This window comes from Entelurus aequoreus, linkage group LG02 (assembly GCF_033978785.1).
Source record: "Entelurus aequoreus isolate RoL-2023_Sb linkage group LG02, RoL_Eaeq_v1.1, whole genome shotgun sequence".
NCBI lineage: Eukaryota > Metazoa > Chordata > Actinopteri > Syngnathiformes > Syngnathidae > Entelurus > Entelurus aequoreus.
Window position 1 is genome coordinate 20,286,412 of NC_084732.1, and position 23,820 is coordinate 20,310,231.

General features: G+C 37.4%; 1 protein-coding gene across 2 annotated transcripts in view; it reads right to left on the bottom strand.

Annotated features, from left to right (window-relative positions):
• Positions 1-23,820, bottom strand: part of LOC133662748 (TOX high mobility group box family member 3-like) — a 165,773-nt gene that overhangs the window by 20,499 nt on the left and 121,454 nt on the right. For both annotated transcript variants that reach the window (XM_062066882.1, XM_062066890.1), the window contains exon 3: positions 18,353-18,604. In XM_062066882.1, the coding sequence (XP_061922866.1) occupies positions 18,353-18,604 (252 nt within the window). The remainder of the gene's footprint in view (positions 1-18,352; positions 18,605-23,820) is intronic.

Below are 23,820 nucleotides of genomic sequence, written 5' to 3' on the forward strand. Positions count from 1 at the left end.
GTCTTCCTTATTTTCTTTCTTCAGTTTTAAAAGTCTCTCTGTCTCGATGGAGATATTCCTTTAATTATTACCTCCTGCTTCGATTGAAAGTCCAGTTTAGAAAACTGTTTTATTTTAGATACCGGTATGTAATCCTCCATGTTAAAAGTAAAAGTTCAGGCGAGAGAAAAAAAAAAAAAAAATCTCTTGCTGCGTGTTGTCACTTCTTCTGCAGTACCGGAAGTCGCAAGAAGGATCACTAGCGCAGCAGCGCCCTCTACCACCAGGAGGTTTAATGACTCATACAGTATTTGACACACGCAGCTACGATATATTAATAAAACATAGCTGCTTACTGTTGTTTTTAGCATACTGTTCATACATTCAATAGCTTGGACCTTAAATCCTACTGAATAGCTCTTTATCTTTTTTCCTTTGTGCGATTGCAAACTACTGAAAGCAGCTTCCTCCATTTTGAAAATGAGGACAGGTAAAGCGTCACTCGTGACGTAACGAATTTGACCCGGCAGATGTTCTAGCCATATGCTAAATATTTTGCGAAACGAGTTTGACCCGGCGAAAATTATAGACATGCGATAATAAAATTAATATTTTGCGAAACGAATTTGATCCGGCGTTAATAATGAACCGGCGATAAGGCCAAGCATGCGTTAATTATTTTGAGAAACGAGTTTGACCCGGCAGTAATTCTAGACGTGCGAATACTATATTCCCTGCGCCAATTCAAGGAAATACGGTATATATATATATATATATATATATATATATATATATATATATATATTCCCTGCGCCAATTCAAGGAAATACGGTATATATATATATATATATATATGTATATATATATATATATATATACATATATCTTTCTTTTTCTTTTTTGATGTTACCATCTGAACATGATGAAAGGTGGCCCCAAATGACCAAATAGTTTAGTATGTAGTGCTGATATTTGGGTATAAAAAATTAAAAATATTTCTCTTATTTTGAATTACTGTGTGTTGTTAGTTAATGTACAGTATACACCGTTTTAAAGATGATACTTTCTAGGCATTAGCAATTCAGTATGATTTGTTTGTGTGGGCTGTGTTTTTACTCAGGGGCGCTACGCCGATAAGGAGTTTCATTCATACTTCATCAGTTTAATATTGTTCTACAAATGTACAAAAAAAGGCTTCCCAGCTAAAAAGAAACTTTAAAAAATTGACACCCACAACATTGTGTTGTCAAAATGATTAGTTCTACCCAGACTACCTCGGTTCTTGAAGGTTTTTTTTTTGCATTATCCATCCATCCATTTTCTATACCATTTATTGTTCCTTTGCATTGATATTATTATTAAGTACACATTATGGTTTTCTATCTAAAAAGACATCTAGATATGTCTCGTAACCCCAATGTTGTAAACAAATTCACTATATAGTACACAGTATTAAAGATGATGCTACTGTGTCATTTCGGGCTGTTAGCATTCCAGTATCCTCTCCACAATGTTGTGTGGTTAGTGTTTGGGTTCTGGTAAGCTACGCAAAATTGTAGTTCCTGCTGTTTCTCTGCATTATTATTTTTTTAATTATTTTCTAAACCAAGGATGTCAAACTCAAGGCCCGCAAAAACCTGGAAATGATATGTGTCAATAAAGTACTTAATATTTTCTCACTAAATGTAATGGATTTTTTTCATTTCGACAGAAAAAATATATGCGTTGCTTAAAATTGCATGCCTTTTTAAACTTTAATAGTATCCATTATTGCGACAAATATTACAGTCTATTATCATACTTTCCAAACATGTTTTTGTCTAAATAAAAATAAAAACTTAAATATCTGCTTGACTTATGATTTTACAGCAAACTACCCATCAAATTAATAAAAATGACAATACCTTTACGGTGTTCTTTACAGGACATTACTGTAAATTGAAAAAAACTACCATTTTTTGGCGTTACAATTCTGTCGACTGAGCTGCCATGTTTTCTACTGTAAAATCTTGTTTTAACGTTGTATTACTTTAAATGGAAAAACGATACATTTGTTTTTACGGTAAAAAAAAACTGGCAGCTAAGTTGCCGAAGTAAAAAACAAACTTGTACTGTTTTTCCATTAACAATATAATGTTGTAAAAACCAACGTAAATTTAATAGTAAAATTTTGGCAATTAAGCTGCCAGCTTTTTCCGTAAAAAACCCCCAAAAAAACAGTGGTAGTGTTTCTATATGTACCGTAAAATGTAAGAAAAAAACAAAACACGATTTTACAGTATCATTTTGTAAATGTAATGTTTTTTACTGTATATTCGACTGTCTACTTTAAAAAAAAAAAAAAAAAAAAAAAAAAATTAATTAAAATTAAAAAAATTTTATATATATATATATATATATATATATATATATATATATATATATATATATATATATATATATATATAATTATTAATGAAATCCAGAGGAAAATTCATTAAAAGAGGCCCTCTGATGGCAGCCATAACTGCGATGTGGCCCTCAATGAAAACGAGTTTGACATCCCTGTTCTAAACAAATAATTAGTACCAACTTAAAAATGCAATTGCGTTATGTAGGTGTGCCCGTGTACACACCACAATGTTGTTTGGTCAGTGTTTCTGTTCTTACAGCTTTGCAGTTTAAGACGTTTCTCTGGCATTATTATTGCTTATTATTATTTTTTAAATGGGTTACTAAATATTTAACAAATAAAAAAATAAAAAAACTTTTACAATGTGTAAAAATAGTGTCCGGCCAATAGCCTTCCAGTGCTGCTCCACTATGTTGTGTGGTCAATGTTTATGTTGTGGGAAATTACGCAACTTAATATTGTTCTCTGCTAAAAAAAAATTCAAATGGAAGATATTACATTGCACAGAAACTCCACAATGTTGTGTAATCAACTTTTTATAATCCAGGAAGCTCACGTTACGACATTTCTTTGCGTTATGCGTTTTTATACCCACAAAAAATGTTTCCTATGTGAAACATGATGTGACATTATGAAAACATTTCGGCCTTTAACTTGCCGTTGCCATTCCACAAGGTTGTGTGGTCAGTGTTCATGGCAAAAGCTACATAACTTAGTTCTACAGTATACAGCCTACTTCATTTTTCGTTTTACTGTTTGTCTGCATTTATATAATCTTATTATTAATTTTAACTGACTATGAATGTTGCAACGCACCTTCCGCCAGTTTTATTGTCCACTGATCCTAGTAACAACAAAAGGGTGCATCAGCCCTTTTGCAAGGTGTTTGATTGGAATCAAGGCGCAATGATAACAGCTACTAATGACGCACTTGTCAAAGAATCATCTTGTTGCCTTGAGTGAGAGCGAATGCAAAAAGCTGTCACACTCGCACCCGCCTCATTTGCATTTTGATTGCGGCATTGTCGGCACTCGCTCTGGATATTTTGATAGTCATCGTAAATCTGCAAATAAGTCCTTATCGGGAGCTCACAGCCGGCCAGATGTGCTTTGAGCTGTAATCTATCTAATCAATACATGGTCATTCTGTTTGTATTTTGTTCTTTCGCAGGGCAACAGTCACAGTTAATATTGCGAGCATGCTTGGCAAACATATGCAACGAGTCACTTGAAATAGTTCCACTTGGACGACGTATTATGTTGCAGGCATGTGGAAAAAAGGGGAACATTTCTATCAGCACAATTTTGAAAATCAAGACTACATTACCTGCAATTTCTAGACAAAATTTTTACCTTTAGATTTATTCTCATCTCCCAACCTCTTAAGTTAAAGTTAAAGTACCAACGATTGTCACACACACGCTAGGTGTGGTGAAATGTGTCCTCTGCATTTGACCCATCCCCTTGTTCACCCCCTGGGAGGTGAAGGGAGCAGTGAGCAGCAGCATTGGCCGCGCTCGGGAATCATTTTTGGTGATTTAACCCCCAATTCCAACCCTTGATACTGAGTGCCAAGCAGGGAGGTAATGGGTCCCATTTTTATAGTCTTTGGTATGACTCGGCCTGGGTTTGAACTCACGACCTACCGATCTCAGGGCGGACACTCTGACCTGTCCCACGTAACTAGTATGTTTAGCTTTTTAAAGTTGGTAAATTACTAACATAACTATCATTGAAAATATAATGTCAAATTCTACAACATGCATGCAAAGAACTTGGAAAATGTTTCCCATTTGTCAACTCTCTTCTGTAGCCACACTCTCTCCGGAAATATACAACGGTCACGTCAAAAATATACCTTCTCGCTGGCTACTAGGGTTGTACGGTATACCGATATTAGTATAATAACGCGATACTAATGAATCATATTTGGTGTTATACCGCCTCTAAAAAGTACCGGTCCCCCACCCATTGGCGTCGTCACGCTTTAAGACACGGTTAGCTATGACTATCCATAGTCTGGTAACTCCTAAATCATTAATCCTTGTCTCCATGGAGACAAGTCAAGTACATTTACTTCAAGAATCATCCCTGCAGGACCCCTTGGATCTCGACCTCCCGCTTGGACACGGACCTTTTGACGCCTCTCTATCGCCCCCGAGCATACCCTTCCCCTTTTGGACTTTCCTCTCGCTCAACACTCCGTTAACACTCAACAGCTAATCTCCACACATAGTCGCACACCATACACACTGTTGGATTTAGTCACACTCCATTCCCTTGTTTATTTAATATGATTATTTGTTATTTATATATATAGAGCACATATATATAAATAAATAGACCTAAATACTATGAGGGGCCGTTAGGGACATTATTCAGAATTACCTCTTTCATACACTACTGAAATGCTCTCACATAAACAACTGAAATGTTTTTCTCTCACACACACTACTGAAACACTCTTATACACACTACTGAAACACTCTTATACACACTACTGAAATGCTCTCACATAAACAACTGAAATGTTTTTCTCTCACACACTACTGAAACACTCTTATACACACTACTGAAATATTAGTATACACACTACTGAAATGCTCTCACATAAACAACTGAAATATTTTTCTCTCACACACACTACTGAAACACTCTTATACACACTACTGAAACACTCTTATACACACTACTGAAATGCTCTCACATAAACAACAGAAATGTTTTTCTCTCACACACACTACTGAAACACTCTTATACACACTACTGAAATGCTCTCACATAAACTGAAATGTTTTTTTTCTCACACACACTACTGAAACACTCTTATACACACTACTGAAACACTCTTATACACACTACTGAAATGCTCTCACATAAACAACTGAAATGTTTTTCTCTCACACACACTACTGAAATGCTCTCACATAAACAACTGAAATGTTTTTCTCTCACACACACTACTGAAACACTCTTATACACACTACTGAAACACTCTTATACACACTACTGAAATGCTCTCACATAAACAACTGAAATGTTTTTCTCTCACACACACTACTGAAACACTCTTATACACACACTACTGAAATGCTCTCACATACACTACTGAAATGCTCTCACATACACTACTGAAATGCTCTCACATACACTACTGAAAAGCTCTCACATATACTACTGAAATGCTCTCACAAGACCCCATAGAGGAGCCTCCACTGCTGGATGCACTTTAACGTCATGCCCAGGACACGACACAACCCTAGAATGCGGTAATGAATGCCATTAATAAATAATAACTTGTTTTTTTTTTTAAACTGGCTCATATTAGCTTGAGCTCTTTCGGTATTCTGTTCCATAATTCCGAGCCACGTATTGACACAGTTAAAAAGTTCCTGGTGGGTTTCATGCGTGACAAATGAAACAGCTGCATGTCACTTGCAGGTGACACCCGGCTGCCGTCAAATATATTGAAAAATCCAAAATTTGGGCGGCGGTAGAGAGTCTTAAGAGTTTATGAACAGCGGCGTGGCGTGCTAAGCTGTAAGAGCACTGAAAAGAATGTTAACAAGTTCAATTTCCATTCAATCAACGGCAGAGCTCTTGGAAATGTTCCATGGCAGGAGAGGGCTAAAAATCATCTATATGGTAATTATGAGCATGAATCCCCACAGTAACTTTCGCCAGCATGAAAGGTCAGTCCTATTAAAGATAGTTTATCAGCGCCCTGCACATATTCCTTTACTGGGCTTCTAAACAGCTACAACATTTTTATTTTTCACACACACACACACACACACACCTACTTCATCCCGTTTTTTCCATTTGCAGCTTAAGCCAAATTAGAAAAACATTGGAACTGTGAATGTTGGTAAAGGCTATAATAGCATGAAGATTAAGTGTTTTGCAAACACTAGCTTCTCTCTGCATCCATTATGTCCACCTTTAACCTCTCAACTCCAGTACAAATCTCTCATTCTCTCCTCCTCCTGATGCATGATGGATATTTAAAAAAAACACGCATTGTATTTTAAGGGCATGCCAGTGAGAGGCAAATTGCAGAATCCATCACACAAGAAGGTCAGGCCGGCGTGAGGCTTCATTACAAGTATTGCATGGCCGCATGAATATCTTTCATTTCTGACCGAGCCCACGTGTCACTCAAGCTCTTCGTCAAGGGGGGGAGAAGAAGAAAAAAAAAAAGGGTTGGGTTAAAAAAAAAAAAAAATCCACTCTGTTAAATTGATGTACAGCTCTTGTCAGTGCTTCACGGCTTGGAGGGTTTGATGTGATGCTTTCTGCAATGAGCGGTGAAGAGTGACACTATTATATTGTCGACAAGACATCAAATCGCAAGAAAACAGACAAAAGCAACTTTCATTTTAAACCTTTTATAGGGTAAGTAACCATATTCGGGTGGTTAAACATAATAAAAGAAAATTAGATCGGCTCGAATAGTACATACCGTTTTTTTCGGAGTATAAGTCGCTCCGGAGTATAAGTCGCACCGGCCGAAAATGCATAATAAAGAAGGAAAAAAACATATACAAGTCGCACTGGAGTATAAGTCGCATTTTGGGGGGAAATGTATTTGATAAAACCCAACACCAAGAATAGACATTTGAAAGGCAATTTAATATAAATAAAGAATAGTGAACAACAGGCTGAATAAGTGTATGTTATATGACGCATAAATAACCAACTGAGAACGTGCCTGGTATGTTAACGTAACATATTATGGTAAGAGTCATTCAAATAACTATAACATTTCGAACAAGCTATACGTTTACCAAACAATCTGTCACTCCTAATCGCTAAATCCCATGAAATCTTATACGTCTAGTCTCTTACGTGAATGAGCTAAATAATATTATTTGATATTTTACGGTAATGTGTTAATAATTTCACACATAAGTCGCTCCCGAGTATAAGTCGCACCCCCGGCCAAACTATGAAAAAAACTGCGACTTATAGTCCGAAAAATACGGTAATTGCCTTTATAGGATAATAACAAACTTAAACTACCACCATTACCACTACTACTAATAATAATAAGCAGGATAATTAAATACATTGTGTTTCATTTATATATACTGTATACCGGTATTAGTATAGTACCGCGATACTAATGAATCATGTTCGGTACTATACCGCCTCTGAAAAGTACCGGTCCTCCACCCCCCCGTCGTCGTCACGTCGTGATATTGCTGGTTTATGAGCAGACGAGCATGTTCGGCAGCGCACAATCACAGAGTGCTTACAAGCAGACACAGTGTGTAGACAGAAAAGGGAGAACGGACGCATTTTGGATTAAAAACTGACGATAAAGGTGAAGTTATAACACTGAAACACCCTCAGGAAGAGGTGCTTTAAGACATGGCTAGCTAGTTAGCGGCTAAAGTTCAGCCGCAGTCATCAGTGTTTTAGCTACTTCTAAATCACTAATCCTCGCCTCCATGGCGACGAATAAAGTAAGTTTCTTACAAGTATCATCCCTGCAGGATGAGGAATAGCTAAACATGCTTCACTACACACTGTAGCTCAGCGGCGTCAAAATGTAAACAAACGCCATGGGTGGATCCACACCAGACATCCACTGTAATGATACCAAGTACAGGAGCGTATCTAGTCAATACTACTATGATTACGTCGATATTTTTTGGCATCACAACGTCTTCTTTCATTAAAAAAAAATGTATATTATGATTATAAACTCAGGAAATATGTCCCTGGACACATTACGAATTTGAACGACTTGGTATCAGATTGATACCTACATTTGTGGTATCATCCAAGACTAATGTAAAGTATCAAACAACAGAAGAGTAAGTGATTATTACATTTTAACAGAAGTGTAGATAGAACATGTTAAAAGAGAAAGTAAGCAGATATTAACAGTAAATGAACAAGTAGATTAATAATTCATTTTCTACCACTTGTCCTTAATAATGTTGACAAAATAATAGAATGGAAAATGACACAATATGTTACTGCATACGTCAGCAGACTAAATTAGGAGCCTTTCTTTGCTTACTTACTACTGAAAGACAAGTTTTCTTGTATGTTCACTATTTTATTTAAGGACAAACTTACAATGAGAAACATATGTTTAATGTACCGTAAGATTTTTTGTTCAACTGAAGCCAATATTGCAATTTTTTGTGGTCCCCTTTATTTAGAAAAGTATCGAAATACATTTTGCTACCAGTACCGGTATCAAAATATTGGTCTCGGATCAACACTAGTTTCACTATAACATGCTTTAGCATTTAAAGGGGAACTGTACTTCGTTCACAATAATTATGAAAGCCATGATGACGGATGGATTTTTTTTTAATGCATTCGAAATATTAAATACTTGTAAATAAAAGTCAGCTTACAGCAGAGCCAATGGCAGGTCCTCTATTGTGCATATAAAGCCCTTGAAAAGACATCCAAACACCTCCATTAGGGTTTTATATACATCATGTAAGTATATATGTAATTTAGATAGACAATTTTAATAACATTTAATATTTACAGTACAGGCGAAAAGTTTGGACACACCTTTTGGATTAATCGAAGCAAAAGAATATAAATCTAAGCTTTTTTTTCCTCATCAAATAATCGTTGCAGTTCTTTTTCTTTGCAAATAAATGAATTGGTTCAATTACATTATATACATTAAAATAAGATTAATACAATTAATTAAAATGTATTCAGATGTTTCCACAAGGACAGCATTACAGAAAATGACTATGACTTGTGCTTCTGAAACAAGCTTTACGATACATACAATGACGTTACTGCCAGCTGTGACAGACTTCAGCCTCCCTTTGACCCTGAACGGGACGAGCGGTCAAATGGATGGACATGGTATTAAATGGAGTCAGGCTGTATCCCCGGAATTACAACACAACTACCGTATGTTTGAAATCCAATAATACAAGGGAAAATACAGACGGAGCCAATTTATCTGTGTCCTTTGCACACGCCAGGACACACCCAGAATGCAGCGAAGGCACCAGGTGTTTTTGGAAATAAGACGAGACCCTCGCTGTGTGGGGGCCACGGGGAGGTGGGGGTGCATGCTGGGAGACAAAAATGAAGAGTTGTTAGAAGAGCAGATGAAATAAATTGACCCTGCATCAGTGGACAATTTGCTCGACATACAGTACAGGCCAAACGTTTGGACACACCTTCTCATTTCAATGTGTTTTCTTTATTTCCATGACTATTTACATTGTAGATTGTCACTGAAGGCATCAACACTATGAATGAACACATGTGGAGGTATGTATTTATCAAAAAAAGGTGAAATAACTGAAAACATGTTTTATATTTTAGTTTCTTCAAAATAGCCACCCTTTGCTCCGATTAATGCTTTGCACACTCTTGGCATTCTCTCGATGAGCTTCTAGAGGTAGTCACCCGAAATGGCTTTCACTTCACAGGTGTCATAGTTTTGATGCCTTCAGTGACAATCTACAATGTAAATAGTCATGAAAATAAAGAAAAGTGAGTTTAAACCTTATGGACTGTACTGTATATCAGGGGGCCCCAACCTTTTTTGCACCAGGGACCGGTTTAATGTCGGCATTATTTTCACGGACCGGCCTTCCATGTGTGGCAGATAAATATAGCAAATAAGTGCATGAAAAATGAATACATGAAAAAACTAATTAGTGGGAGCCCCTGGCCTCTTCCCTTTGCAAAACAGCTCTCCATATACTTTTGTTTTTTTACTCGTTTTTGCTAGTAGTAGGCTTTTTTGTGGCTTTAGTATCTGATGGGTTGTAGGTGATACATCACATTCAAGGACAAAAGCATGGATATATAATCAAGCTAGAAACACTTGCCATTAGTTCCAATATATTTCTGTGGATTTTTATTTCCATTTTTTATTTGCAATATTTCATATGTACAGTAGATACACTAATGTTAGCTTTTTTTGGTCCAACTTTCCATGCGTAAATACATCTGTTATTGCTGACTACTTGTATAATAGTGCAATAACACCAGCACTTTAACTTACCAGGCCAAACAAGATGTGTATTTTCGACCTTCAGCACAATTATTATATGCAACAATTTAGCACTTTTCCATCAGTCTTATGCACTTTAACTACTATGGTCACTTTGTTCCTGATCTGCCCTGATCTTAGGTCATCAACCTGCTGCGGACTGCAGACGGAACCTAGCTTTTGGCTACGATTTGGCACCTTTAGATTGTATATGTTTATTCATGTGCATTGTCCCATGTGACAAAAATGTAACACATATAGCAAATGGTGACTTCGTATCAGGAGTTGTATTATACACCTATGAACAAGCTTATTGGTGTGTCTGGTGAGACTGGCGAAAGTTAAGTATGAGGAAATGCGGTCGGTTATAAATTATTTAATGTCTCTGTGCGGCCCGGTAGCAAATGTGTCACGGACCGGTGCCGGTCCCCGGACCGGTGGTTGGGGGTCTGTGCTGTATATAACAGTGTTTTTCAACCACTGTCAACCACGGGAGACTATGTAATTTCACCTAATTGGGTTAAAAATATTTTTTGCACACAAGTAATTATAATCTGTAAAAAATGTGCTTTTGTTGAGTGTCTGTACTGTCTAGAGCTCGGCAGAATAACCATGTTATACTCTTCCATATCAGTAGGTGGCAGCAGGTAGCTAATTGCTTTGTAGATGTCGGGAACATGTTGTGTCATGATCACAATAAGCACACGACAGCGGGAGGCAGTGTGCAGGTAAAAAGGTATCTTATGCTTAAACTACAGATAAACAAATGGCAAGTGCTGCTAAGAAAAGGCATTGAAGCTTAGGGATGGCTATGCAAAACGAAATTAAAACTGAACTGGCTGCAAAGTAAACAAACCACAAAATGCTGGACGACAGCAAAGACTTACAGCGTGTGGAGCAGACGGCGTCCACAAAGTACATCCGTACATGACATGACAATCAACAATGTCCACACAAAGAAGGAAAGCGTCCGCACAACTTAAGTAGTCTGGATTGCGAAAACAGAGCAGGTGTGGAGAATAGCGCTCAAGGAAGACATGAAACTGAAACAGGAAAATACCAACAAAACAGGAAAATACGCCAAAATAGGAGCACAAGACAAGAACTAAAACACCACACACAGGAAAACACTAAAAAACTCCAAATAAGTCACGGCGTGATGTGACAGGTCGTGACAGTACACCTACTTTGAGTCAAGAGCTATAGTGATGCATGCTTGGTTATGTCATGATCCGTGGTCCTGGTTATGTTTTCGTTATGTTCAGTTAGTTTAACTCCATCCAATAGTTTCTGTTTTTTGTGCACGCTTGTTTATTTTGGGTTGCCATGGTGGCATATGATTTTCATCTGCCGCTGGTGTTCGGACGCTCACCTGGCTCTAATCAAGAGACTATTCAAACCGCCTTTGCCAGTCAGTCGGCCTGGCGTCATTGCTCGTTTCAGGTCTGATTCTATCGTTATGCTAGTTATTGGTTTCATGCCACAGTTTCATGTTGTTCTATGCCATAGTTCATGTTAGTTGTTTCATGCCACAGTTTCATAGTTGTTCCATGCCATAGTTAGGTTAGTTGTTTGTTTCTTGCTATGCTATAGTTTATGCTAGTTGTTTGCTTCACGCTATTGTCACGCAACCCTCTACGTAAGTCTTGTTTATTTCATGCCACAGTTAAGAGAGTTTTTGCCTTTTATTTTGTAGTTAGATTAATAAATATGTTCCTACTTGCTACCCTTGTCCGGAAAAGTTTGTTTGCATCCCGGGAGAACAAACTTCGCAGTAAGCTGCGAAAACCCCGTTACGACAGGTTATGGTTTAAATTCATATCCAACAATTGCGAGAACGACTTTTTATTGTCACTATCAGCTACTGAGTTTAGTTTTTTAATGATTTCTGCTTGTGGCGTGGGATTTTTTTCACTGATAAAAAAATGTGCCTTGGCTCAAAAAAGGTTGAAAAACACTATACCACACCATTATAACAAGGAGGTAATGGCTGGCTGGCGATCGACTGACACACCTGATCTAAAGGTTCGTAGATCGAAAAGGTTGCAAATAGAGGCGTCCGTAAATCGAGGTTCCACTGAGTATTTTTGTTCCATACCGAACCACAAGTGTGAGCACAAACAAGGAGCGCAGGAAGGCATCTTGATGAAAAATGGAATTGTAACATTGCACCTCTCATTTGTTTCCCCCCCTGCAGCCACAACAACAACAACAACAACAACAACAAACAGCGGCAAATGTAATCATGTATATAAGCTTGTCATCGCTTTATCAGCGCCCGGGCAACAATGACAAAACACACCTCTCGCTGCCTCATAAATCACGGGAGCACGGCTCTTATCTCCTTTCAAAGTTCCCCCTCAGAGATAAAAACACAGGTGAAAGGAGTGGCGACGACATCGTTGCCATACTTTTGGGGGAATCAATCCCATTCGGAGGAGGGAGGCGGAGTGAAGGAGCACAATGTGCGCTGGCCGATAACAACCTGCCTTCTCAAGCGCACTCCAATCAAGACACATGAGCCATGCAAATGGTCTTAAAAGAGGAATAATGTCGGGGAATCAAATCTAATCCTCCAGCAAGTCGTGAGAACGGTCCGGAATGTAATTGTGTCAAGGTTCCTCCAGATGTAGGAGGCTTAACTGACCGTGAAATGAAAATTCTTTAGGCAGGAGCCCTTGTGGGGGGGTTCGCTTACTGTACGCAACGTGGATGTTTTAAAAGCTGCAATTATCTCGCCGGGCCCCGCGGGCACGGAGGCCGTAAAAAGTTTATAGTCCTCCCCCCCCTCCGTATGGAATGTAAATAAATACAGCGAGACATGGAAAAAAATATGACTCAGGCGTCAAACTGAACTTGGAGTTCAAAGCATCATCACATGAGAAATCTCACTAAGTCTCTATAGGCCGATGAGTGTTTTGCTTTCTATTTGGCTTTTGTTTAGCATAATGCCAGCAGTGATGACAAAGTGCGATGATAACGAGTGACGTCTTGATCCCGATAATAGCCAAGCGGATCTTTACCGCACGTAAGACCCTTGAACGCATCATAATAATCCCCTCAATTCCCCCCAAAAATGAATTAAATGGCTGGAATATAAAGACAATATAACATACATGCATAATTGTGGATGCATATACAAAAGTGCAATATATGTATCTGTACAGTAATCTATTTACAAACCCTGTTTCCATATGAGTTGGGAAATTGTGTTGGATGTAAATATAAACGGAATACAATGATTTGCAAATCATTGTATTCCGTTTATATTTACATCTAACACAATTTCCCAACTCATATGGAAACGGGGTTTGTATTTATATCTGCACATTATTGATTTTTGATCCTGCACTACCATGAGCTAATGCAACAACATTTCGTTCTTATCTGTACTGTAAAGTTCAAATTTGAATGACAATAAAAAGGAAGTCTAAGTCTAAGTCTAAGTCTAAGTTGTGTCCTGATAAGACCATGCTAATCGCTAAGCCTGAGCTCTTAAAATGTAAAACAAGGGTAAGCAGTGTAACGATACCAACTATAGCAGTGTTACTTAACCATAGGGCCCCGGCAAAAATGTGTTTCTCAGAGCTGGTGTGTACGGGCCGCGGCGGTACTCAGTTGTAATACCCTTTTCCACCACTTGTGGCTGTAATGACAAGATCAAACCGATTTAGTTTTGTTTGAGAAGTTTTTTAAGCGCAAAAATTAGGGTGAAGCTGTGTTTTCATTTGCACTTTAATTTTAATGACAGTTTAATTAAGAAACTTTTTTTTTTTTTTTTCATTTAATTTTTATTGACATCCAGCATCAGACATTCCGATCCATTACATCATATTTGCATACATCATATATCTATTGTCTGCCCTAAATGTCAAAATATTTTTTTGTTTACATCCCAACGATACCACCCCCCACACCCCCCAAAAAAGAAAAAAAACAGCAAGAAGACAAAACAAAAATTATATTTACAGATAAATCAATTAAATAAATAAAAGAAAAAAATAATAAAAAATAATAAAAATAATAATCAGAAATAAAATAAAAGAATATAAACAGATAGTAAATAATAATTTAAAAAAAATATAGACATATAAGGAGTAATCTTTTTATTTTTTTTATTTTTATTTTTTTTTAAACAGTACACTCACTAATTCGAGAAAATAAAATCAGGCTTACGGGGCGTGACATAATTGACCCAGTTTTCCCAGTATGAAATACATGTCTCCAATTTATAATTAATAAAAGCCGTTATCTTCTCCGTTTGATATATGTCCATTGTGATTTACATCCATTGCTTCAAAGAATCATATTCATTATTATTTTAGTTGATTTATTTCAGCAAAATATAATTATTTGTACATTCATTTTTCGTACTTATTTTTTCCAATAAGCCTGACCGAGGCCTTAAGGTTTAAGGCAGGGGTCTCAAACTCAATTTACCTGGGGGCCACTGGATGCAGAAACTGGGTGAGGCTGGGCCGCAAGAAAAGATTTCTTAAAAAAAATCTAACATGCACTTTTTAATGAATTCACCTCCTTTGAATGGCTTTCCCGCCCTAGCAACCATCTCACTCACCATGTAGCTAGCTTTGACTGCTGCATCGCTCTTTTCGCTTGCTTTCTTGACGAAATCTTGTTGCCTCAGTAGACTGGTTTTAAAATTTGCAACCCGGTTCACTCCCCTAGTATTTTGCATACTCCTCAGCATGTCTAGTTGTATAATGACGTTTCAAATTGTATTCCTTGTGCAACGCAACTTTCTCTGTATCAACTACAGAAAAGAGCTATAAGGATTATTCATAAAGTAGATTACTTAAAACACACTAACATATTATTTATTAATTCTGGTTTATTGAAACTACAGGAGCTAGTAAAGTTACAGACATTATGTGTCATGTTTAAGGCTAAAAGTAAAACATTACCAGCAAATTTACAAAAAATGTTTGTCATCACTTCTGAGAATGAAGAGCATAGAAGAAAAGGTCATTTCAATTCTTGACGAAATCTTGTTGCCTCAGTAGACTGGTTTTAAAATTTGCAACCCGGTTCACTCCCCTAGTATTTTGCATACTCCTCAGCATGTCTAGTTGTATAATGACGTTTCAAATTGTATTCCTTGTGCAACGCAACTTTCTCTGTATCAACTACAGAAAAGAGCTATAAGGATTATTCATAAAGTAGATTACTTAAAACACACTAACATATTATTTATTAATTCGGGTTTATTGAAACTACAGGAGCTAGTAAAGTTACAGACATTATGTGTCATGTTTAAGGCTAAAAGTAAAACATTACCAGCAAATTTACAAAAAATGTTTGTCATCACTTCTGAGAATGAAGAGCATAGAAGAAAAGGTCATTTCAAACATCAGTATTCAAGGACAACTTTAAAACAAATGTGTATATCAGTGGTGGGGGTTAAACTATGGAATTCTCTTTACAAGAGATAAAAGATTGTAAAAATATATTCCAATTGAAAAAATATATAAGGACAGAACAATGAGATCATATGGACAGCCATAACTGTTTACATTTTGCTTTATATTTATTATTTTACTTATTTTTTGCCTAGTTTTGTATTTGTTTTGTATCATCCTGTGAGGTGTATACTACTTATTTTGTTTTTTTTGTTCGTTTTGTACATCATGAAGTTTTGCACTTCTTGTGTTTTTTTGTTTGTTTTCGTTATATTTGGATGTAATTGTTTGTTTATATGATATCATTAAGTAAGACTACGTACTATGTTGAAGGGGGCAGAAAAATATAAGATTTTTCTTCATCCTGCTCCTTCTCAGGCATTGGTGTGTAAATGTATAATTTAAAAATTGAGGTATAATTGTCTATCGATCAAAGATGCACATCAATGAAGGAGATAAATAAAAATGAAATGAAATGAAATAAGACACGTCGGGGTGCCCCTGTGAAAGAAATATTGCATCAAAAATCGTCTCTGTCTGGAGCCAACGGGAGGAGGGTGGGGGGTGGAGTTTACAGTTACGGTAGCACAATTAGCCCCGAACGGGTTAACATCACCACGTCTGTATCAGCGCTGGGGTCCAGTGCACCACACTTTTGTATTGTCGCTCGCTCCTTCGGCGGAGTGCTCGTCTTCCCCGCCCGGACTGTTTACAACGGGGGCGGGAGCGAGCAGGCGGGCGAGGGAGGGAGGCAGGGAGGGAGGAAGGAAGAGCGTGTGTCATAGAAAAGCGGCAAAATGTTTCTCTGCTTGCATTACGCAAGTGACATCAATGCATACTTGCCAACCTTGAGACCTCCAAATTCGGGAGATGGGGGGGGTTGAGTTGGGCGGGGTTAGGGGTAGCGGGGGTGTTTTTGTAGCCCGGAAGAGTTAGGGCTGCAAAGGATTCTGGGTATTTGTTCTGTTGTGTTTATGTTGTGTTTAGGTGCGGATGTTCTCCCGAAATGTGTTTGTCATTCTTGTTTGGTGTGGGTTCACAGTGTGGCGCATATTTGTAACAGTGTTAAAATATAAATAAAATAAAATATGACCACCCTCAGTGTGACATGTATGGCTGTTCCTCAAGTATGTCTTGCAATAACCTGCGTGTGTCTCTAGAAGCCTCATACAACATGTGTCTGGGCTGGCACGCTGTTAGTATGGAGAAAAAGATGATGCGGTGACAGATTCTAGAGGACACTGATGACAGTGCCATCACGGCACGCCCTCGATATTGTCGAGAGCCTCATATCACAACGTGATTGGTAGATTTCTTCAGCTCCGCACACAACGCTGTCAAGCGCCATTCATTTAAAACTCGCGGGCCGCACTAACATTAAACTTTCATATTAAGGTGGGGGCCGCAAAATAACGTCTCCCGGGCCACAATTGGCCCGCGGGCCGCGTGTTTGAGACCCCTGGTTTAAGGGGTAAATAAATAGATATAAAATTCGGAGTCCTCCGCGACCCTGGGAGGGTCAAGCACTAGAAAATGGACGGATGGATTGAGTTGTTTTTTGAGTGGGCCCCGGGCCTTTCTGGAGTGGAAAAGTTGGGCCCTGAAGTCAAAAAGGCTAACAACCCCTGAACTACAGTTATTAGATCAATATTTTTACCATTAAAAAACGTTTTTTGTCATTGTTGTTATCGTTCACAAACTCAGGAAATAAGTCCCAAGATACAGTAAGGTTTTAAGGGGGAAACCAAATGGTTTAAATGGGTGTCAATGGAAAGTTTTGTTCAGGTATTACACTATAATTTACTCATTATGTACTCATATGTAGCGTTCAATACCACACATTCAATACATCATCTGATTCCAAATTTTTTTAAATAAGCTTGGTAAAAAGGTGTTTAATTACAGGCCATAAAACATTTTCAGTTGGTGGTATGGAGGTATGGTGGACCGGTACTTTTTTGAGGCGGTATAATACCGAATACTAATACCAGTATATCGTACAACCCTAGTTGGTATGCTAGCTTTTTTTGCTCATTTTGCATGAGTTTACCCAAATGTCATGTATTTATGTTACTTGACAGCACCCGGCCGGCGTGCTAACAGTTAGCATTTCAGTTCGGCTTTTCAGCATTCCCACGCAATTTCTACCGAAATCGTATTTTCTCGTTTAAAAAAAAATCCTTTCCCTTCCACTTTCTCTGAAATGAACGTGCCATTTGTTTCTAATAGGTCTGCAAGACAAGCAAGTCAGTCAGCCAGATGACATTTCAATTTTTTCCCCCTCGCTGCCGCTACACCGCTGTGGCATTTAAGAACACCTTTGCAACCCCAGACAACAATCTCACACCGCCACTGCTTGCCGCTACGTGTTTGACCATCACTTGCCGGGAAAATAAGCTAAAAGGGAGGGTCTCACCACCATGGATGAAACATGAAGTCAAGTGTTTCACGGTAAAGTACAGTAAACAACAAGTGGTGCACAGGAAATGACTTTGAAGACCCGTGTTGGAGTACAACAAAAATGGTTCATTTGGGAGCGACATGCTAAAAACAGACATTACTCACCGCCGGTTGTCCGTTGCTGAGAGTCATCCCTTCCTGGTCCATCATGTTGCGTGAGATGGTGATAGAGGGCAGATCCAGGCTCTGAGGCGGGAACTGAGGGATGAAGGAACCTCTGTGCTGGACCGGAGGCTCCGGCATTGACGGGAAAGGCGAGTCTCCGTCCGACAGACCAAAACCCGGTTCCATTTCGGGTGGCGGCGTAATGGGAGGGATCTCAAACTCCTCATCGCCCAGACTTGGGGTGTGAAAGGTCTGAGAGGAGGAAGGGAAATGAAGAAACATGAAGAGTTACTAGACGGTAGACATTGATTGAAAACTGACAGTTTTTCTTTAAAAGGATTCCTATTTTGAAAAACTTTTAGGGGGTGTCAAACTCGTTTTTATTGAGTTCCAAATCACAATTATGGCTGCCCTCAGCTAAAATTGTAATGGTGAATATACAGTATATGAATATAAATGTACAAACCCCAAAACCAGTGCAGTTGGCACATTGTGTAAATCGTAAATATAAACAAAATACGATGATTTGCAAATCCTTTTCAACTTATATTCAATTGAATAGACTGCAAAGACAAGATATTTAACGATCGAACTGGAAAACATTGTTGTTTTTTGCAAATATTAACTCATTTAGAATTTGATGCCTGGAGCATGTTTCAAAAAAGCTGGCACAAGTAGCAAAAAAAAAAAGAGAAAGTTGAGGAATGCTCATCAAACACTTATTTGGGACATCCCACAGGTGAACAGGCTAATTGGGAACAGGTGGGTGCCATGATTGGGTATACAAGCCAGCATCTGTGATGGTATGGGGGTGTATTAGTGCCCAAGGCATGGGTAACTTACACATATGTGAAGGCGCCATTAATGCTGAAAGGTACATACAGGTTTTGGAGCAACATATGTTGTCGTCCAATCATGGACGCCCCTGCTTATTTCAGCAAGACAATGCCAAATCACGTGTTACAACAGCGTGGCTTCATAGTAAAAGAGTGCGGGTACTAGAATGGCCTGCCTGTAGTCCAGACCTGTCTCCCATTGAAAATGTGTGGCGCATTATGAAGCCTAAAATACCACAACTGAGACCCCCGGACTGTTGAACAACTTAAGCTGTACATCAAGCAAGAATGGGAAATAATTCTTCCACCTTCAAAAATTGGTCTCCTCAGTTCCCAAACGTTTACTGAGTGTTGTTAAAAGGAAAGGCCATGTAACACAGTGGTAAAAATGACCTTGTGCCAACTTTTTTGCAATGTGTTGCTGCCATTAAACTCTAAGTTAATGATTATTTGCAAAAAAAAAAATAAGTTTCTCAGTTCGAACATTAAATATCTTGTCTTTGCAGTCCATTCAATTGAACATAAGTTTTTTAAAGATTAAGATTAAAGTACCAATGATTGTCACACACACACTAGATGTGGTGAAATTTGTCCTCTGCATCTGTCCCATCCCCTTGGGGAGCAGTGGGGAGCAGTGGGCAGCAGCAGCGCCGCGCCCGGGAATCATTTTGGTGATTTAACCCCCAACACAAACCCTATGTTGCTGAGTGCCAAGCAGGGAGGTTATGGGTCCCATTTTTATAGTCTTTGGTATGACTCGGCTGGGATTTGAACTCCAACCTACCGTTGAAAGGGATTTGCAAATCATTGTATTCTGTTTTTATTTACGAATTCCACAACGTGACAACTTCACTGGTTTTGGGTTTTGTATAAGGATTCACATCATGATATTTTTAGACCACTGATTCTCAAACTGTGGTTCTAGTAGTACACAAGCTCCATCTAGTGGTACAGTGTTTTATTTTCCTATATTCAAAAACAGTGTTACTGTTCAAACTGTGTGTAATTATAAACTGGCCATAAATACTAACTATACTTGTGAAGTAAACCATCTGCTTTGTTTTTAATAAATACTTAGGCCTACAACGCTGCTGTATTTGGATGTTGGTCATTATGGTGCTACTTGAAGAGCCATTTTTCTTTATTAGGTGGTACTCAGTGAAAAAAACCCACTGTATTAGACAATTGCCTATGCATTTGATAATTATGTGCTTATTACGTACACTGTAAAAACAACTCTGAAGATTTTTATGTAAAACATTTACCATAGAATTTACGGTGTTTTTTTACAGCACATTGCTATAAATTTCAAAAACCGTACCACTCTTTTTAACTGTTATTGACCGTAAAATCTACAGTTGTTTTTACGATGCACCGCAATTTTCGGAGTATAAGTCGCTCCGGAGTATAAGTCGCACCGGCCGAAAATGCATAATAAAGAAGGAAAAAAACATATATAAGTCGCACTGGAGTATAAGTCGCATTTTTGGGGGAAATTTATTTGATAAAACCCAACACCAAGAATAGACATTTCAAAGGCAATTTAAAATAAATAAAGAATAGTGAACAACAGGCTGAATAAGTGTACGTTATATGACGCATAAATAACCAACTGAGAATGTGCCTGGTATGTTAACGTAACATATTATGGTAAGAGTCATTCAAATAACTATAACATTTAGAACATGCTATACGTTTACCAAACAATCTGTCACTCCTAATCGCGAAATCCCATGAAATCTTATACGTCTAGTCTCTTACGTGAATGAGCTAAATAATATTATTTGATATTTTACGGTAATGTGTTAATAATTTCACACATAAGTCGCTCCTGAGTATAAGTCGCACCCCCGGCCAAACTATGAAAAAAACTGCGACTTATAGTCCGAAAAATACGGTATTACTGTAAATTGAAAAATAGTACTATCCTTTTTCGTGCGGTATAACTTTTTTTTCCCCCCCGTACAATCTATTGTCCTTTTTACAGTGTACAATTTGATGGATGACTTGCTTGAAATCATAAGTCAAGCAGATATTTAAGTTTTAAATTTAGTATAATGTATGTTAATTTAGAATGTATACTAATATAATATCTGTTGCAATATTAGACACTATTACTGTTTATATATCATGCAGAACATGTATTTAAAAAAAAAAATCAAAAAGGAAAGAACAACCCCATTTAGTAAGAGAAAATTAAGTATTTTATTGACACATATTGTTTCCAGGCTTTCAAGGGCCACATTAAAAATATAGAGGTGGACCACCTGTAGTCTAGCAGTAATATGTTTCCTGAGAGCCTGTTTATGTAAGAAAATGCTTTCATTTCCCTCAGTTAGGATTGACTAAGTGCTACTTCTTTGTATTCCTATTAGGACATGATGAAATTGACTATACATCCTTACTGATTGACCATCATTTAGCTAATGAGCTAAATGCTCTGGGCTGTCGACTCATTGTCCAGCACAGCTCTTAACACTTTCCCTGATAATATACATATGTGCTGCCCTCCCCTGGAAATCATGTTCCACATACAAATGACTGTTATCTGCAGTGATTCTCAAACTGTGGTACGTGTACTACTACTGGTATGCGGGCTCCATCTAGTGGTACAGTGTTTTATTTTCCTATATTCAAACAGTGTTACTGTTCAAACTGTGTGTAATGTTACAGTAGCCAAAAACATTAAATAAGCTTGTTAAATAAAACCTCTGCCTTGTCTTTAATGAATACCTAGGCCTACTACGCTACTGTATTTTAATGGTTGTCATTATGGTGGTACTTGGAGAGCCAAGTGTTTTCTGGGGTGACTCTTGGTGAAAAAAGTTTGAGGTTGGATGCAACAAACTTCTGTAACTCGTCAGCGCACAGATCAGCAGACTGGCTTAGTAGTACAAAGTTCGCTGTCAATATTCGTGTCCACAGTTTGGCGAGCAGAGTAAGTACAAACGCATTTGCTGTTTTATATCAAATGTATTCCGTTAAAATCTCATTTGTTAAATGTTTGTGCAAGTTTAAAACGGTTGCCATGCTAACTTTTGTTAGCTTGGCAATGGGAGCTTCCATTTGAAGTTAGCATTAAGCTATTGTCACGAGTGCCAACCTTTATCCTGTATGGTTGCATTGCTTTTTGTCAGTATATACCAAGCTGTATTGTTGATTTATGTCTATGTATACCATTAAAATCTTATTTGTTTAACGTTTGTACAAGTTTAAACCGATCGAGATGCTAATTTTCATTAGCTTATCAATGGGATCGTCCATTGTATGTTAGCATTAAGCTAACACCATGAGTGCCAACCTTTATCCTGTATGGTTGCATTGCTTTTTGTCAGTATATACCAAGCTGTGTTGTTGATTTAACATGATTCCTACATATGTTTGCACTTTATGAATGTGTGTGTTTTGTTTTTACCGTAACTTAGCTCAGTTAACAAAATGTCCATTTATTTGTGTCAATTGTATACCATTAAAATATTATTTGTTAAACGTGTGTAGAAGTTTAAACCAACTGAGATGCTAATTTTCATTAGCTTATCAATGGGATCGTCCATTGTATGTTAGCATTAAGCTAACGCCATGAGTGCCAACCTTTATACTGTATGGTTGCATTGCTTTTTTTCAGTTCACCCTTAGCTGTGTTGTTGATACTGTACTGTTTACCTATCTGCCAAACTACATTTTAACATTGAGTTCGGGCAAAATAATATATGTTAATAGATAGATAGATAGATAGATAGATAGATAGATAGATAGATAGATAGATAGATAGATAGATAGATAGATAGATAGATAGATAGATAGATAGATAGATAGATAGATAGATAGATAGATAGATAGATAGATAGATAGATAGATAGATAGATAGATAGATAGAATGTACTTTATTGATTCCTTCATTAGAGTTCCCTCAGGAAAATAAAAATTCCAGCAGCAGCATACAGAATTGAGATAGAATTTAAAAAGTAAATAATGGAGGTCTAAATGGAAATAAAATAGAAAATATAACAATAAGAATAAAAAATTAAAAGTAACAAAAATAATATAAATATAACAGTAAAAAATAAGAATATAACAAGAGAAACTAGGCAGTAGTGACCACGTTATGAAAATAAAATAATATAATACAATAAAAATAAAAACTAATTAAGAAAAAAGGTAATACTGTCGATTATATGAAATATGTGATGTGTATATTGCACCTTTACACTGTATTGCACTGTTATTGCTGTTTATTGCACTGTTAATTGCACTGTTTTTTGTTGCATAATAACCCAGGAGTAAGCAACAATTGAAAAAAGGAGCAAAACAACAATACAAAAATATATTGGTACTAATAACAAAGATTTGCTTTTTATAATATGTATAATGCTTTTTAGCATTAAAAAAAAAAAAGCAAATTATATAGTTACATTATCCTGATAGCGCCACAGCCACAAATAGATTGCACTTCCATTGGAAACACTGTTCAGTGAAATGTAAAAATGGGATTATGTCCACAATGGTGCTTTTTGGAGACAACTGTAGGCTTCCTAAAAGCACTTTTAAACTAAACTCCAACATCAACACACTATTGTGGCACCTCTGAGACTTGCGTTGCAAAACAGTATAATATGGGACTTTTAAAGAGAG